Source organism: Myxocyprinus asiaticus, chromosome 8, assembly GCF_019703515.2.
Source record: "Myxocyprinus asiaticus isolate MX2 ecotype Aquarium Trade chromosome 8, UBuf_Myxa_2, whole genome shotgun sequence".
In the NCBI taxonomy this organism is placed as follows: domain Eukaryota; kingdom Metazoa; phylum Chordata; class Actinopteri; order Cypriniformes; family Catostomidae; genus Myxocyprinus; species Myxocyprinus asiaticus.
Window position 1 is genome coordinate 6,448,863 of NC_059351.1, and position 19,506 is coordinate 6,468,368.

Here is a 19,506-nt window from a genome sequence, read left to right on the forward strand (position 1 = left end):
AAGTCAGTCATAAAGTTAGCTTTGACTTTTACTCACAGAGGTGTAAAGCCTCTTGGTTTTTCTCAGAGAGCTTGCTTGTCATTTATGCAGGTTGGTGTTTGTGGTGTTTGTGTTTTCATTGGATTAGATGCAGTGTTTCTTAATTCTGGTTCTGGGGACCCATAGCAGTTTTTGGATGTCTTCCTTATCTGAACCACCAAGTTCAGTTCATTGAACCTCTACTACTAAGCAGATGAGCACTACATGTGCATAACTGAACCAGTTAACCCAAATTAGGTGAGAAAACATCTGTAAACACATCTTCCTAAATATTTTGAAGACATCTGTGTTGTAAGTAGGGGAGTAACAGTATGAGGTTTTCCTGGTAAGATAACCATCACAAAAAATACCATGGAATTACGGTATCATAGTATAAAGATGCATTGCTTATATTATTAGCAGTTTGCTATTTAGTTATAATGTATTTTTATTGAATTTTTCAGAACTGCTGTTTTCTACAACATTATAACTGTCCATTTCCTGTTAGCCCAAAGCACTTTGTAAACCCCATTTAGTACTTTACAAATAAAACATTATAATTAGTACAAAACTCATTGTAGTCCTACTGTAGCACTGCAAATAAATGTGAACAAACAGTCGGCCCTTCATAACGTTGCATATAAGCACTTAAATATGTTTGCAGTCATTACAAATCATGTGAAACTGTATTGTATCTGGTGTTTTTCTTATGAAAGAGGGTCTATAATTTATTTTCTTATGAACTGTATTTTCACCTACACTAAACTCTGTAAATTCCGTGGGATGATGCCCTTCAGTTTTGAAGTATTTCCTGCCTGAGCTGACACTTTTTTTGCGACAAACCTTATAAACTGGGTAACTGAGAAACATTGATGGTGCCTCGTGGGTCTTTAACATACCTAAAGCATTTTCACATGGCAGACTCTGACCGCTTTGAAATTAATTAATTAATTAATTAATATATTTTTTTTTATTAGTGTGTTTACAGTAATATCCTGGCTACTAGTTGCATGATTTTCACAGTATATTTTACAGTAGTATTTTGACAATTTAATTAAATTAAAAAACAACTGTATACTGTGACTTCACAGTGGACAGGACCAAAAATTACTGTAATGTTGAAGTGCTGTGTTGTAGAATTACAATGATCTTATGTATTTTTTCATCTACAGTGTTTGTTAACTGTCACCGTCATTGAGATTTGTATGCTGAGTGTTGATATCTGTGCTTGCCTGTTTGACTACTTATGATAAAAAGTTAATGAGTGATAAAACCAACAATATTATAGCCAAACTTTGCAAACATCCCTTTCTCATTTTTCCTTTAAAACAATTTAATTTCTATATTTTCAATGCATCGTAAAGTGCTGAATTTAAATCATGTTCCAACATAAAAGTCCACTAATAAATTGACTTATTTTCTCCATACTTCACATTACAATAACTTGTATTCTTAAACACAGTTGCACCAGCAGCCCCGCCCCCCCCAACTAATTGCTACTAATTACTGTTTCCATGTTCACAGTGAGAGACAGGGGAGATAAAAGCAGCCCAGTCCTCAGAGAGATAAGAGAAAGACTTCATGTCTGTTCCCCGAGAGAGAGTTTTGTTCGAGTAAAGCTGAAAAGCAATTTCTGTTTATTTGTTAATAAAACGGACTCACATGAACTGTGGAAACCAGCTCCCGCTTCCTCCTTTATTTGCCAAATACGAACCTTTATCACAGTCCCATTCAAAGGGCATGCTAAACACACTAATTGTGGCTTCAAAAGAAACACCATTTTCCCATAATGCAGTGCGATATTCAAATTTCTTTTTTCATAGTAATGTGTTGTGTTATGACAGAAAATGACCTAGCCTGCAATGATTTTAGAGTAAAATACTGAAAATTATATATTTTTTTTATAATATTTTTTTAAATTTTATTATATTTTATTACAAGAAATTACTGTTAAACCTTGTCAAATCCTGGCAATTTTTTACAGTGATGTTAAGTTAATATAATGCTGTGTAAATTTAGGCAATTCTTTTTTAATTGAACTGATTTTGGTTTGAGAAAAATTAAGAAAATAATTACTTTACATTCATGCAATACTGAATGAGATGATGTCAATCGTATAACAACTGTCTGTTTTATTACAGAGGTATACCGTGAAACCGTTACATCCCTTGTTATAAGACATATGAATTCACAACAACTTATAGTAGCAGCACCTGTAAGGGTCTGAGATGCTGTGTTTTTATATTGTATTCTACTGTATATTGTTTTGCATATGTGGCATGATATATTTAGCATCGTGTTTTACACGCAGGGGTGAATTCACTGTGTGAGTTAATTAATTAATAAGTAAGTAAATTGCGCCCGCTGATAGCATTGTTTATTTGCATGCACTGGTTGTGTTGTTTTAGCCAACATGGCCACATGGGAAGTCGACATGTTGCTACCGGATGTTCCAATATCCTGACATTGCCCGCATTCTACCGAGTTACTGACAAGCTGCATCACCCATCAGACATTTTCGGATCAGTCCAAGCATTTTTGCCTTCTCCTGTGGTGTGACCAATAGCGTGTAGCATCAGCAGTGTTGGACACCCGGGTTCTCATCCTGCGTTAAAACCTTGAAGTAATGGTGTTCACATAATCCATGACGAACATGCTTCGGAGGTTACATTTTCCCTTTAAGATGACATTTTTACTCCGCTGATGGCTAGATTTAGGTTTGGGTTAGGGGTTAAAGTTAATAAAATATGTAATCCTCTTCTCTGTACATTATTTACAATTAGAAACAACTCACTTTACAATATGCTTTTGGCACCCCTCTGTGGACATTTCACCCGGAAACTGGAGTTCATGCGTGTCCTTACATTCAAAAACACTTCCCATTTCGGCCACTGGGGGCAATACTTCGGATTTCGGTAGGCACACACCAAGTTTGGCTCAAGAACTGTCAATTTATAGGCTGAATTCACTGTGAGATCAAACTGTTTTAGCACCCCATTGACACAAGTAATTATGGAAGTCAGATAATGGCACACATACACGGCTGAAAATATGGTGCTGAACACAATTTGAACACATGGTTGTGGAGGATGTAGCAGACTGCTGTGTTCTGGCATACTTTACTTGGACTGTACAGCATTACTCAATACTGCGATCCAGGCACCTGAATCAACTCTTTAACCCTGTGTGACCCCACGTCCACATGTGAATACTCTAGACTGTCATTTAAGGGTTAAACTTCTGCCGCACCGCGTCACGTGACACAACAGAATGGCGTCGATTTCTGTGAAGCACTTGTATGGGTGCAGCGCCAACAAAAGTGCCTCTGGTAAGAATCCTCTTTGTTTTTGTTTTTTTATAAAAACCTGTTTGGGTGTAAAGCGTAGCGCTTCTAGTTTAGTTTGTTATGGCGGTTTAAAAGATGAAATTTTTGCGCGTCAGCACGCTGAGAAACATGATGTCCACATATGTGGATTTTGGGACATTATTCCCTCAGAAGTTGAAAACACATGTTAGATATTTTGAATGACTTTCAACATCAACAAATAAACAATTTGATGAACAAATATGACTTTTTATAGCTTAGTATTATTTAACTTTTTTTTTTTTTTTTTAAGGAAAACTATTTGCTCTAGAAATGTATTTATTAATTTGTTTGCTTGTTTATGAGGTGCTACTTGTTACAAATCAAAAAGGGAAATGGAAAATGCACACAGCAGTCGCACTCAGGTCTCAGGAGGTTAAAATGCTGAAAGTGCATTTCACTGCACTGCGCATATGGATATATGCCTTCTTTTTCCATCATCTGATCATCCATTGATGAATTACTGCTGCCATAATCACTTGAAAATGTACACAAACATCTCTTTTAAACATAAGTTATTTTACCGCCTGCCTTCCAATGGCGGTAATAGCACAACATTAATTGCACCAATCAAATAGAGCTGACTTTTGCGAATAAGGCACAATCTATAATATATATATATATATATATATATATATAAAATAAGCCTAGTTTACATAGAAATGAGGAGTGTTTGCATGACAAAGCGCTGTATCAGCACAGATAGTGTCTGGTCCGCTAAAGTGGCGCAATATTTTAGTAAATTCACCCCACAGTTTGTGAAACCATTATGTTTCACACACAATGTCATATCTACAGTATAACTGTGCTAAATTAATACTAATGTTGCTTACTTTTTATTCTAAACATGCTTCTGGCATCTGCTGTTTCAAACTGTACTGCGGTGTGAGTGTGTGTGCGTGCTAATGTGTTAATATGTGTCTCTATATGCCCTTGTCCCTAAATTTAACTCAACACTGGCAGCGTCATTGGTTTGAATATCAACGCTATTTGCTGAAGAGAGTTAATCAGGTGGATTACTGTGCTCACAGTCCCCTATGTAACATCTTGTTGAGTGCAGCACTTAACCCAATGACTGAAAACTATTTGACCTTGGCTTTGCATCTATGTGTGCTTTGGGGAAGCTATGACAGTCGAAGAAAGCCATTTCTATTCAGTTGCCTTAATAAAGTGCACTTCTTCCCTCATGCGACCACTCTTTCTCCCTTTGGTCTGTATATGTGAACCTCTGAGGCAGAATAATGTTATTAATATTCATACTCAGCCATCAAAGAGCTCCTTTTGTTTTCAAACAGACTCAGATTTGCCCATCATATTTACAGAGAGAGAGAGAGAGAGTTATAGAGAGAGAGTGGTCCATCATTACTGTCTGACTGCCTTTCTCGTTCATAAACATGATATCTGTATCAGCCCAAATCTAATAACTTGAGGCAGGCTCCCACTGTGGTAGACTGCATAGGTGAAAGGGCTTTTGCTGACTGTAATCAGCATGGAAAAAAAAAAAAAAAAAACCTAGGCTATTTCTGTCACAGGTTCCCTGTCCTATTTTTGTCTCAGAAAGACATTAAGGAAACATGGCCATATCTGTGGGTACTGAAAAGGGAGATTAATTAGTTGATAATTAGCTGAAAACCTAGAGGTTTTCAATTTATTGACAGTAATTGGAACCATTGTGAAAGTTACATTCAGAGCAGCCCATTGGCTGCTTTCCACACAAGGACTGCCATTTCAATTTGACAAAGGTTTATTTACGGTGCTCTTACTGTTTATCAGTGAAGTGTTAAGTAATCTGCCCCATTTATTGACTTGCACAAACACACATAAAGGCCCTCCTAAGGTGCAATTCAGTGCAATGTCATGCAGAGAATTGAGGAGTTATTTCAAGCTTATAGCACGAGGGCCATCCACTATTGAATTTAAGTCGGTCATGCTAGTATGCTTGAAGCTTACATGCTTAGGTCACGGAATCCATTAGAAAAAACTTTTCACTCAAATCAATTTGCAAGACTTTTACCATCTTTTGAGCTGAAGGGACGTGATCTAGAACATTGTTTATATGTAAAGTGGAGTGACATTTATGGTAATCTATTTCTGCACTGAAACTGTTTTTAGAATCTTAATTGTGAAGTAGTCGTGTGTAAATGTAATGTATGCATGCAATTACAGTTCTGTCTTCCACTGTTGATGCATCTGTAAAATGGCACGCCTTAAAATGTTGAAATGTATTCATATCCATGAGGTGTTTAACATACATTAACATACATTATCCTGAAGGTTATGCATAATGGCCTGCCTGAAGGGAGTAAGGGAAGGGAGATTCCGTTTTTACCTTGTTGAGATGGTGACCTGTTGACCCATCTCCTCTTGAGCTCTGACCCTAGGCATTCCTCTCTAATTTAGGCAACAGGCCATCGCTAGGATATTGGCCACACCTGACGAGTTGGGGCATGCCTGAAGAAGCCCTGACCTTTAACATTTGCAATGGTCATTCATTCCATACATTAAATGGAAAATCCTGAAAAGAGAAGATGATATACACACGCTAATGTGAATTGCTAAGGCTGGAAGATTACCAATTGTTTAGTGGTTAGAAGGAATATCAGAGGCCATTTGTTTAAGGGCAGTTACTCACTCATTAAACGTACTGAGACTCCACTGGCCACTCCACTAGAGCAGTATTTCACTTGTCAGGCAGTTCACATCCTGAAATCCCACATAGGAAAACATTTCTGGTAAGGCTTTTAGGATTCAACTGGAAAGAGTAATAGGGGAATAGGGGAATGTCTTCCTAGAGCCAGAGTCCTATCTCCCTGTAAGCTAAATAAAATGGTTTGACTGACACCTTAATCGGTCTGATAACCCAAACTCCAGGATTGGCAGCAAAGCCAGGCCTATGGCATTACATTCCTAAGGGGCTTGACAGTTTGACTTTGTCAAGGACAATTCTTTGATTTCTTCCTATCCTTCTTCTGTCCGCACAAAAGTAGGCTGCCTAGCCTCCCATCATCTTACCCTCTTAGTCACAAACAAGCTGAGTGCATTGGAGAAAGTCATCATGAAGACAACCCATGCAACCTCTGCTGTCACTGCACATCAGGACTTAAAATGTAATGGCTCCATCTGAGTTTCAGAGTCTAGGACAAACCCTGACTGCTGGGAGATTCAAAACGGACTCGTTTAGTGAACATTTCAGCTAGATATCAGCAGTACATTTTAAGTTTATAGTTCACCCAAAATTAAAATTCTGTCATCATTTACTCACTCTCATGTCGGACATTGTTGGGTAAGTTCCTCAAAAAGTAATTACTTTTCTGAAAAATTTTATCGGATTGATGGCCGATTACTTTATCGAAAAAGTTATCAGTAATTACTCTTAAATTACTTTCTAAAAACACTTTTCACAGAAACAAATGTCTTTATACTGCCTTGTTCATTATCGCAAGTCATACTCTCAGCACCACTCTAGATTTTACCATAATTCATGTTTTAAATGTCTTATAAACAAATAATTTTATTTTAGAAATATGTGGGGTTAACTTAATTGAAAATCAGTAACTGGAATCTGATTCCAAGAATTTAAAATATAATACATTACACAACTTTTTGTGTAAATTACTCAAGTAATTTGATTACACCCAACACTGATATCTGACCACTTTTCTGTCTTCGGTGGAACATAAAAAGAGAACTTTTTAAGAATGATCACTCTGTTCCTTGCTGTTACAATGGATGGCAATGGGAGATTTCAAGCTTCAGAAAGAATGCAAAGCACCATGTAAGTATCATAAAACTCAGTGGCGGGCCGTGCATTTTAAGTCTAGGCCTTCAGTGTGATTCATGCCATTAAGAAAACGGTTTCACAATGAATATGACACCCTATGCCTTTGGGCATCATACATTATGTCGCAGCTAACTATTAATACCAACTGACATTTTAAAAACACGTCCACGCACAAAAGCCAGAACTTGAAACGATACTTAATGCTCAAGCAAGCCTAATTTTAACTGCAGCATGACTGTTTTGTGAAATGAACGTCTTCCCCGAACAGACATTCAGAAATCATAATTTTTCATATGAATCTACCAAGGAAGTCAATAATACCTGGAAAAATCTATCTAATAATATTTGCGATTTAAATGTTACTTGCAATAAATTTAATTTTGTCAGGGTACACGGTTATGCTGCGTCCCATTCAAGTTGGATGTGGGATAATCCTACTTGATATCTCCGACCATAAATGCATTCCATTCCCCGTTATTCAGAAGATGACATTTAAGGAAACAAAACTGCAACACTCCCGTTAGCTTAGCAGGGGTTTGACTCTCATTAGAGATGTCTCCTAGCAACCCAACTGATAAACAATGCTGTTTAAAATCTTTAAAAAGATTTAAAGATGGAGCCACTGATGGCAGCCTCTGTGTGGAGCTCTCCAAATCTCAGCTCTTTCCCTAACAAAATGGATGAACTTCATCTCCTCACCCATATAAACAAGGACTTTTCAAACTCTGCTGCCTTGTGCTTCACAGAAACCTGGCTGAGTGAAGCCATTCCAGACAGCGCGTTATCTCTGCCGGGCTTTCAGCTGTTCAGAGCGGATCGCATTGCGGAGTTAATGGGGAAAGCAAAAGGCGGTGGAACACGCTTTTACATCAATGAAAGTTGGTGTACAGATGTAATAACGTTACAGAAGATGTGCTGTCCTAATTTTGAAGCACTCTTTATCAACTGTAAGCCTTTCTACTTGCTGCGGGAGTTTTCCTCGTTTATTCTGGTGAGTGTTTATTTTCCTCCACAAGCGTGTGTGAACGCAGCGCTGCAACAGCTTGCTGATCAGATCACAGACACGGAACAACAATACCTAGACTCACTTATTATTATATGGGAGATTTTAATAAAGCTAACCTCACCTGTGAACTGCCAAAATACAGACAGCACATTACCTGCCCCAACAGTGACAGTAATACACTGGATCATTGCTACACAACACAAAGGATACATATCGCTCTCTACCTAGAGCAGCTTTGGGACTCTCTGATCACTGTCTGGTTCATCTACTTCCAACCTACAGGCATAAACTAAAATCAGCTAAACCTGTAGTTAAGACTGTAAAAAGGTGGACCAGTGAAGCAGAGCTAGAACTATAAGCCTGCTTTGACTACATGTCTGCTCAACCTGCACTTAAGATCTGTGAAGAGGAGGTGTGCCGTATCTTCCAGAAACAAAAGACAAGGAAAGCACAGGGCACAGATGGTGTTTCACCCTCTTGTCTAAAATCCTGTGCTGACCAGCTGGCCCCCATCTTCACACAGATCTTCAATAGATCACTGGAGCTGTGTGAAGTTCCCTGCTGCTTCAAATGCTCCACCATCATTCCTGTCCCAAAGAAACCCAAAATCACAGGATGTAATGACTATAGAACCATTGCTCTGACGTCTGTGGTCATGAAGTCATTTCAGAGACCGGTGTTGGCCCACCTGAAGGACATCACTGGACCCTTTCTAGATTCCCTTCAATTTGCTTATCGAACAAAAGGTCTGTGGATGATGCAGTCAACATGGGATTGCATCATAACCTGCAACATCTGGACAGACCAGGGACATATGCAAGGACCCTTTTTGTGGACTTCAGTTCAGCTTTCAACACCATCATCCCAGCTGTTCTCCAGACTAAATTCTCTGTGTAAAAATTATGTGCAATACACAGCTTAGTCTATCTATATTTATCCAACATATCCTGCCTCTTTTGCCATACATTCCTTTTGCATCTGTATATAACATATTTGTATTTGTAAATATATATATATATATATATATAAATATATATATATATATATTTACAAATGGCAATTAAAGGTTAATTTCCCACACCTGTGGCTTTTTAAATTGCAATTAGTGTCTGTGTATAAATAGTCAATGAGTTTGTTAGCTCTCATGTGGATGCACTGAGCAGGCTAGATACTGAGCCACGGGGAGCAGAAAAGAACTGTCAAAAGACCTGCGTAACAAGGTAATGGAAATTTATAAAGATGGAAAAGGACATAAAAAGATATCCAAAGCCTTGAAAATGCCAGTCAGTACTGTTAAATCATTTACTAAGAAGTGGAAAATTTGGGGATCTCTTGATACCAAGCCAAGGTCAGGTAGACCAAGAAAGATTTCAGCCACAACTGCCAGAAGAATTTTTCAGGATACAAAGAAAAACCCACAGGTAACCTCAGGAGAAATACAGGCTGCTCTGGAAAAAGATGGTGTGGTTGTTTCAAGGAGCACAATACGACGATACTTGAACAAAAATGAGCTGCATGGTTGAGTTGCCAGAAAGAAGCCTTTACTGCACCAATGCCACAAAAAAGCCCGGTTACAATATGCCCGACAACACCTTGACACGCCTCACAGCTTCTGGCACACTGTAATTTGGAGTGATGAGACCAAAATAGACCTTTATGGTCACAGCCATAAGCGCTATGTTTGGAGAGGGGTCAACAAGGCCAATAGTGAAAAGAATACCATCCCCACTGTGAAGCATGGTGTTGGCTCACTGATGTTTTGGGGGTGTGTGAGCTCTAAAGGCATGGGGAATCTTGTGAAAATTGATGGCAAGATGAATGCAGCATGTTATCAGAAAATACTGGCAGACAATTTGCATTCTTCTGCATGAAAGCTGCGCATGGGACGCTCTTGGACTTTCCAGCACAACAATGACCCTAAGCATAAGGCCAAGTTGACCCTCCAGTGGTTACAGCAGAAAAAGGTGAAGGTTCTGGAGTGGCCATCACAGTCTCCTGACCTTAATATCATCGAGCCACTCTGGGGAGATCTCAAACGTGTGGTTCATGCAAGACAACCAAAGACTTTGCATGACCTGGAGGCATTTTGCCAAGACCAATGGGCAGCTATACCACCTGCAAGAATTTGGGGCCTCATAGACAACTATTACAAAAGACTGCACACTGTCATTGATGCTAAAGGGGGCAAAACACAGTATTAAGAACTAAGGGTATGCAGACTTTTGAACAGGGGTCATCTCATTTTTGTCTTTGTTGCCATGTTTTGTTTTATGATTGTGCCATTCTATTATAACCTACAGTTGAATATGAATCCCATAAGAAATAAAAGAAAATGTGTTTTGCCTGCTCAGTCATGTTTTCTTTAAAAATGGTACATATATTACCAATTCTCCAAGGGTATGCAAACTTTTGAGCACAACTGTATATATATAGTGTATTTCTATATATTTCTATGTATTCTTATATTTTCTATTCACTTTTATTTGTATTCTATTTTTTATTATTATCTCTGTCTTGTTGTTGTATTGTTGTGCACTGGAAGCTTCTGTCACCAAGGCAAATTCCTTGTATGTGTAAGCATACTTGGCAAGAAAGCTCATTCTGATTCTGATATATGAGAACATATGATAGTAATATGAGAGCTTTGTGTGAGAAACTGGCCGAAATTTGCCATGAGAGCTCATTTGCAATTAATAGCTTCACATGTTTACAAAGAAAGTAATATGGGTTTGTAGCAACATAAGGGTAAATAAATAATAACATTATTTTTTGGGGGAACTATTCCTTTAAGCTTTACATTTGAATGGAGACGGAGCCTCTAAAAGCCACACCTCTGTTGCTCATCACATTATATAGTGTCCGGTATTCTGCCTCCAAGAAATGACCTTTGATATTCTAGAACAAGGCAAGGTTATTTTCCTGAAAAGCATGGATGATGTTTGTGCAAATGGTGCGAATGTTACGTGTGTGTGTGTGTGCTTCTATGTGGATGCCATGTCACCAGCATGCTCTAGGCAATTTTTGAGTGACAGCCTTGCTTAAGGCCACCACAAGCTAATCTACAAGACAGACCATCACTGCGCGTGAATTAGAGCTTCTGTTTTTCGCTTTGACAACAATTCTGACACGTGCTGACATTGTGAGGGGGCAGTGAGACAGCTGACACAAAAGAACGGTTTCATGTGCCCATTTCTATAAATGACTTATCAGCATATGATTTCTCAGGATTTGTTTCAAAGGCAAACAAGATTTTACAGAGATTTCACTGAAAACTAACTTTAAAGAGGATATAGTGAACCTCATTAGCATGATGACATGTTAAATTTGATGAGTGTGAGTGGTCAGTGTGATTGTGAAAATTGTGCTGCTCAATAGTTAATATTTCATAGCTCTCAAGACTTAAAGGGATAGTTCACCCAAAAATGAAAATTATCTCATCATTTACTCCATTTATCATTTATCACAGATGTGTATGACTTTCTTTCGTCTGTAGAACACAAATGAAGATTTTTAGAAGAATATCTCAGCTCTGTAGGTCCACACAATGCAAGTGAATGCTGACGAGAACTCAGAAGGTCCAAAATGTGCATAAACACAGCATAAAACTAACCCATGTTAAATCCATGTCTTCAGAAGCAATATGATAGGTGGGGGTGAGAAACATGAGAAAAAAATGTAATAAATAATTATTTACTACAAATTTTTGACCAGCCCCAACCAGAAGGTGGCTGAATGTAAAAGGCTAGGTTTACGGGGGCGAAAAAAGACTTAAATATTGATTTGTTTCTCACCCACACCTATCATATCACTTCAGAAGACATTAATTCAACCACTGGAGTCATATAGATTACTTTTATGCAGCCTTTATGTCCTTTTTGGACCATCTGATTTCTGGTCATCATTCACTTGCATTGTAAGGTCCTACAGATTTGAGACATTTGAAGAAGAAAGAATGTCACACTCATCTGGGATGGCATGAGGGTGAGTAAATTATTAGAGAATTTTCATTTTTGGGTGAAATATCCCTTTAACTATTGTGAGATTATAGTGTCTTCAGCAGGAGACTTAACCAAAAGTATCAATTCCCTGCTGAAAAGATGGGCTTAGACCAGTAAGAATCTTCCATTTGATTTAATGCTGGTTTGGTGCCAATCTAGTTGTTAGACCAGCATAGCCAAGTTATTCACTGGCAAAACCTAACTGGTGAAACTCAATATGAAAAAGGTGTTGCTAGTTAAGAAGTCTGATGTGGAAACTAGCACACCAACATCCAAAACACAGCATACAGTATGTTGGTGAACAGATATTCTGCTCTCCATCTAGAGAAAAAAAAATAATTTTAAAGAGATCTCTTTTATGATTTTCCCCTGTTTGTGAAATAATGAGCAGTCCATTTCAGTGCTTTAGTAATTTATTAAGCTCAACTGAATGGATGTGTGTATGTGTGCGACACATGCAGCCTTTCAGTGCAATTCACTTATATTTTCGAACACAATCTCCAGAGAAGAGGACACTACACAGAGTACAATTCTGCTGCAACTGCTTTTAGTGTTTGTCTCTTGATTGCGATGCTAGTTAATTATTTCAGCTTTGCACACAATATCAAGTCCTTGTGCCTAGCAGCAATTAGATATGTGCATTCATTAGAATTGCCCATGTTCTTTTCCTCATGCAGCCATTTCCTAATGCAGCAATAGGCCATGCCTAACCATCCACACACCACACCTGCTCACGAGGAACGCGGGGAACTAATTAATAACTCTGCATACGCACTTTCTGACATACATAAACACACATGTGCACTCTCATTTATAAAGAGCACACATTCCATGAATTGATGAAGCAAATGTTTGGAATGTGCAGTAGCTCATATTGCAGTAGCTCATATGCCTCATGCATACGTTATGCATGTTTGTGGAGCAATACAAATTTTATTGGGATCCTGAAAGATCCAGTAAACATGCTGTTCCCTTGACATTAGGAAACATTTCAGTGTGTTTTAGTTGATATTTTATAGATACTTCTTAGTCCTGCTGTTTTGTTGAGATTGACTACTTTATATTTGCAATCCCAGAGACCCCAATCAAGTATGTGTAAAACTAACAATGGTACATTTTAAATTAACCTTTTATTTTCCCATTACATTCTTTTAATGTTCATCTGACCTAATCAAAACAGTAGTCAGAGATGATTAAAGCTTTATTGCTCTTTTACCACAATAGACATGCGCTTTTTAGAAATGTGATTAAACTCCATTCTACAAGACAGAGCACAACGGAAATAGGCCACAACACAATAAAATTAAGCCAAAACTAAATTAAGGCACAACACAAAAGAATTATCAGAAAAGAAACATTTATATAAATGCTGTACATATTTGTCCTGAATCAGATATTATTTGCTTTGCTAATTTGGTTGTGTTGTGCACCCCATGGCCACCGTATATTTTATTTCCAGAGTGTCTATTTGAACCCCGGTGTAATTAGCATCTGCCACACTGTGCAGCTATTTGCACCCAAATAGTCTGGTGGAACCACAGAAATATACGACAAACCAAACAATAGGTGTTGCTGCAGTGGTGTGGGGTGTAAAGACGCTGTGTGAATGTGTACTGTTGTACTAGCGAACGCGGTTCAAATCCACCTTTTGTCCCACTCTTTTTCCCATCCTATTTCCTGTTTTCACTCTCCTTAAATATGACTTAAAATAATAAATAAACGTAAATATATAAATGTTGATTTCATCACAGTGATTTCATCACGGTGAATGTCGAGGAGTGCAGAGAAGAGTTTGATCCGAAGGCGGGGTCTGTCGATCGCACTCATTCCCGCAGCTCAGCATCGCTTGTGTGTAGATTGCATCACTTTATTACTAATATTGTAGTAACCATGTTTTTTTTTTGTGGCAGAAACGATAGTTTTAATGCAATTAACCATGGTGATAGTACAATAATATGGTGATAATATAGTACCCATGGTTAATTTTGTGGTTATTGTAAATGTACAAAAAATACCATGGTGAAACCTTGGTTACTATAGTAAAACCAAGGTTCTACGGGAAGGTTAAGGTTAGGTTTAGGTGTAGATTTTAATGTAGTGTGTCTGTGGGACTCTAAATAAACACAATAAACACACTGCGGTGATGCCCATACTGTATGTTAATATTTTAATATGGGTGCAAATAGTATCTGACACTATTTGCACCAGGGTGCAATTATTATCTACCATTATTTGCACCAGGGTTGGGGTGCAAATGATATCTGCCACTATTTGCACTGGGGTGCAAATAGCATCTGCCTTTTATTTCTGGTCTCTCTAAGACCCCAAAAAGTAATGTAACATTTTCTAGATGACAGATGAAGCATGTTATCAAGTTGAAATTTAGTTTTTAAACACTTATTATTAAAATAGGAATGAACTGGGTTTACAAGGTCATGGAAAGCATGGAAATATCAGGGAATTTTGAAATTGCGATTTCCAGGCCTGGAAAAGTCATGGACATTAATACAATCTTAAAAAGTGATGTAGATGTGAATGTAGTGAATATTGTATATTTATATAGTGAATATAATTTATTCTAGTTATACTCAAAAACATTTTATCATTAGAATTTGCTCATCATGAGTAAATCCTTATCCAGTAAATCACAAACAACTGGGAAAATCATGGAAATGTATTAGTCAAATGGTGTGGAAACAACGCATGAAGTATCAACCTGATACTTCAATGTATGATTTTTTTAGCTATTAAAATGGTCTCAGAGACCCCTGTCACAACATGAGGGCTAACTCTCTCTCTCTCTCTCTCTCTCTCTCTCTCTCATTCTGTCTCTCAGGTAACATCTTTGTGGTGAGCTTGGCGGTGGCGGACCTGGTGGTGGCCATCTACCCATATCCATTGGTCCTCACCTCCATATTTCACCAGGGCTGGAACCTGGGATACATGCACTGCCAGATCAGTGGCTTCCTGATGGGCGTCAGTGTAATCGGCTCCATTTTTAACATCACCGGCATTGCGATTAATCGCTACTGCTACATATGCCACAGCCTGAAGTATGACAAGCTCTACAGCGACAAAAACTCAGTGTGCTACGTCCTGCTGATCTGGGCGTTAACAGTGCTTGCCATTGTGCCCAACTTGTTTGTAGGCTCACTGCAGTATGATCCGCGGGTTTACTCATGTACGTTTGAACAGTCGGCGAGCTCGGCATACACCATCGCCGTAGTCTTCTTCCACTTTATTCTTCCCATTATGATCGTTACCTACTGTTACCTGCGAATCTGGGTTCTGGTCATACAGGTGAGACAACGCGTCAAGCCGGACAATCGCCCTAAGCTCACACCTCATGATGTACGAAACTTTGTCACAATGTTTGTCGTATTTGTGCTCTTTGCTGTCTGCTGGGCACCTTTAAACTTCATTGGACTGGCAGTAGCGATTTCTCCAGAGCATGTAGTTCCTCTAATACCAGAATGGCTCTTTGTGGCAAGTTATTTCATGGCATACTTTAACAGTTGCCTCAACGCAATAGTCTATGGAGTGTTGAATCAGAACTTTCGACGCGAGTACAAGCGCATCGTTGTGTCGGTATGTACTGCGAGGATCTTCTTTCCAGAAAGTTCTAATGAGGCACAAGAGAGACTAAAGAGCAAACCCTCGCCACTCATGACCAACAACAATCAGGTCAAGGTGGACTCTGTGTGAACGGTGTGCATTTATAAGTGTGAATATGTTTCAGTGGTGAAGAGAACACAACAATATGAACCATGCAAACATTTCTAAGGAATCTGATAAGACTTTACCAAATATGTTGCCAGAGAGTATCTATTCCTGAAACTGTGATCTGTTGCCTCAACACAATCAAAACAAACAGGAAATTATCATTACGATATTTTTTATAAAACACATTATTATTTTTTTCATTGTTGGTGAAATGTAACTATGTATGAATTTCTCTTGTTTAAATGAATATTCCATGCTCAATACAAGTTAAGCTCAGTCGACAGCATTTGTGGGATAATATTGATTACGACAAAATTAATTTTGAATTGTCCATCCTTTAAAAAAAAAAAAAAAGCAAAAATCGAAGTTATAGTGAAGCACTTACAATGAAAGTGAATGAGGCTTTATTTTTGGAGGATTTAAAAGGCAGAAAAGTGAAGCTTAACACATAAATTATTTGAGATGTAGAGTTTTTTAAATTGTAATTTTTACAGTCATATTAGGGTTTAAGGGTTTGTTGACATTATATTGTCGTGGCAACGAATTTGCAAACTTTACACAGAAAAGGTTAGTAAGTGATTTTATCACACTAAACTCATGTTAACATGCATATTGTTTATGTCTTATGGCTTAACTAATTAAATAGTGAGTATATTAACCTTGTGCGACCCCGCGACCACATGTGTGGACTTTTTATTTTGGCTTCGCTGTACGCAACGCATAATTTAAATGAATTAAAACTGACTGAATACTCTTCACAAGAATCTACACTGTCATTTAAGGGTTAAACGTCTGGCGCACCGCATCACGTTACACAACAGCGTGACGTCGATTTCTGTGAAGCTCTCCTATGGGCACAGTGCCAACAAAAGTGTACGTCTGTACGTTTTTTGAATTAAAACTGTTTGGTTGTAAAGAGTAGCGTCTGTAGTTTCGTTTGATAGGCGACTTTAAAAAATCCATAAATTTTTCGCGCTGATAAAAATTATGTCCACAAATGTGGAAAATGGGACCTTATTCCCTCAAAAAATATAAAAACATGTAAGTTATTTTTAATAATTTTCAACTATAACACATCTGTGGGTCATTTTGCTTCATTTTTATATAAATATTGTAATTTAATTTTGTTATCATAGTACAATACAGTTCTATTCATTAACATTAGTAAATGCATTACTATATATCGACTATGCATTTTCACACTGAGAATAAATGTGTTCATTCAAAAACTGAAAAATCTTGCTTTCAGAGGCTTTATATGGAGTTAGGATGAAAATAAGGTACTTTCTGAGACCGACATCACACTGGAGGTTAAGTCATACACTAAATAGGGAGCAAGGGTGCATCCTATAGCTTTGTATGGTAGCATTCAAGTGCATTCAATCCTAAAATTCGACCAAAAGTTCAGTTTCAGACTGCAGATGATGTTTGGACCACTCAACATGTTTGGCAGACATGGGACAATGATAATCAGTACATAGATTCAGAATTTTGTAATGCAAAATTTTATTTTAACACAGTTGGAAGTGATTTGATGATGATGGCCATTACTTTTAATCAGAATTATTTATTCAGCTTTATAGAAAATCAGCTGTAATGTCTATAACATCTCAAAAACATGAATAACCAACACTCCTGGACACAAACTATTTGATGAAAAAAATCTGACTTTTTATAGATTGGTATCATTTAGCATTTCACAACTTAGTCCAGCTGTTCACATATGTGGAACATATTAGGAAAACTATTTGCTCTAGAAATTTTTATATTTTTGGCTTGTTTATTAGGTGCTACTAGTTACAGATCAAAAAAGGAAAATGCTGGGGTCTCAGGGGGTTAATGTTAAAATATTGGCCCCCATTCACTTCCATTGTAAGTGCCTCACTGTAACCTAGATTTTTGCTTTTTTTTTTTTTAAAGAAAAGGAGGGGCAAGTCAACATTTATTTTTGTGGTGGTCATTATTATGCCACAAATGCTGTCTATTGAGCTTAACTTGTATTGAACCTGGAATAGTCCTTTGAGTGTTTACAGTAATCATATCAAGAAATATATGTAATACATACTTTGTGTAATGATTTTATATTAATTATCTATGTCTGAACAGAACAAAATCGCATATAAGAAGATATTAATTATATATTACTGTATATAAAGATATATTGAGTGTTTCACTGAGGTTGATCATTCAGTGAAAAAAGAATAATGTTATCAAAATTATGCCATGAACATCAGCTTATCTCTACAATGCCTGGTCAAAAATGTGAACCAAAACATTACAAAATACACTACCAAAAGAGTTCGTTAGGCATTTACTGCTTTGAAAGTACCTCATCCGGTTTGACACTGTTACTCTCCATTTGAGGAAGCAATACACCTGGATTGCTGCTGTACCACAAAACCTGCAAATATGTTTGAAAGATTCCTCTCCTCTCAATGGTCTCTTTGTCCTTCGTCCTCACCTCCTATGACCCTTTTTAACTCTCTTAATCTCTTTTTGCCTCTTGTCTGTTTTTTTTAAGCCTTTGGCTATTTTCTCTCCCTCACTTATTGTCTTTATCTGTCTCTTTCTCTCCACTCTTTGTATGCATGGATTTAATGACATATTCATATGCAAACTGATAAAAAAAAAAAAAAAAAAAAAAAAGTTTGAAGATTAAAAACACTACATATGAATTTCTGCAGAATTATGTTTTGTGTAATTTCACACAGATAAATGTCATGGGAGTCTTTTCCTGTAACTTAGTTCACCTCAAAATGTAAATTCCGTCCATGTCGTTCCAAACCTATATGACTTTCTTCTGCAGAACACAAAAGGAACATTTTTAAAGAATGTTGCAATTGATTATTTACAGTTCATACAATTTCAGTTCATAAAGACTTACTTTAAAGCTTAAAAAAGCACCCAAACGTTTCATTAAAGTATTCAATGTGACTTGTGTGGCATATTCCAAGACTTCTGATGGGACTGAAATGAAATAAAAAATAAAATAAAATATGGCAACATGTCAATAACATAATTATTCTTTTTTTTTAATTGCTGAACAATACAAATGCAGAACAATATAGATACAAACAAGACATCCAAATAAGATATGATGTACATCCAGATAAGGCTTACACATACTGTATGTAAAAAAAAAAAAAAAAGATGACAGCAGTTTAAAACCTTGATTTCCAATTATCTTAGCAACTGAGATATTCTGGTATCAATAAAAGTAAGAGACTCAATAAACATAAGGAAATCAATTGTAAAAACCTTAAAAACATGGTTTAGAATTACCAATTCTGCTTTTGTGTATATGCAATTTACAGAACAGAATCATAAGGTTCACAATGACATTTACAGGTACACAATAGGTAAAGATGTCTTTGCAACTTATATCAAGAGCATGGCCAGATGCCTGTTGAACATAATCAGATATTTTTATTTTTTTTCCCAAATTATCTTAGAATAACAGCAGTAAAAAAAATAAATAAATAAAATAAAATAAAAAAAGATGTACAGTTGTTCTATACAAAACAAACAACTTTCATCAATGTCAGAAAATTTTGATAATATGTGATTGCAGACATACACTACCGGTCAAAAGTTTTGAAACACTTACTCATTCTTT

General features: G+C 37.1%; 1 protein-coding gene across 1 annotated transcript in view; it reads left to right on the forward strand.

Moving 5' to 3' along the window:
• The window catches only part of LOC127445502 (melatonin receptor type 1A-A), a 67,193-nt gene extending 48,310 nt beyond the window's left edge, over positions 1–18,883 (forward strand). The window contains exon 2 of the mRNA XM_051705630.1: positions 15,004–18,883. Coding sequence (XP_051561590.1) covers positions 15,004–15,872 — 869 coding nt within the window. The 3' untranslated portion in view covers positions 15,873–18,883. The remainder of the gene's footprint in view (positions 1–15,003) is intronic.
• Positions 18,884–19,506: the final 623 nt, after the last annotated feature.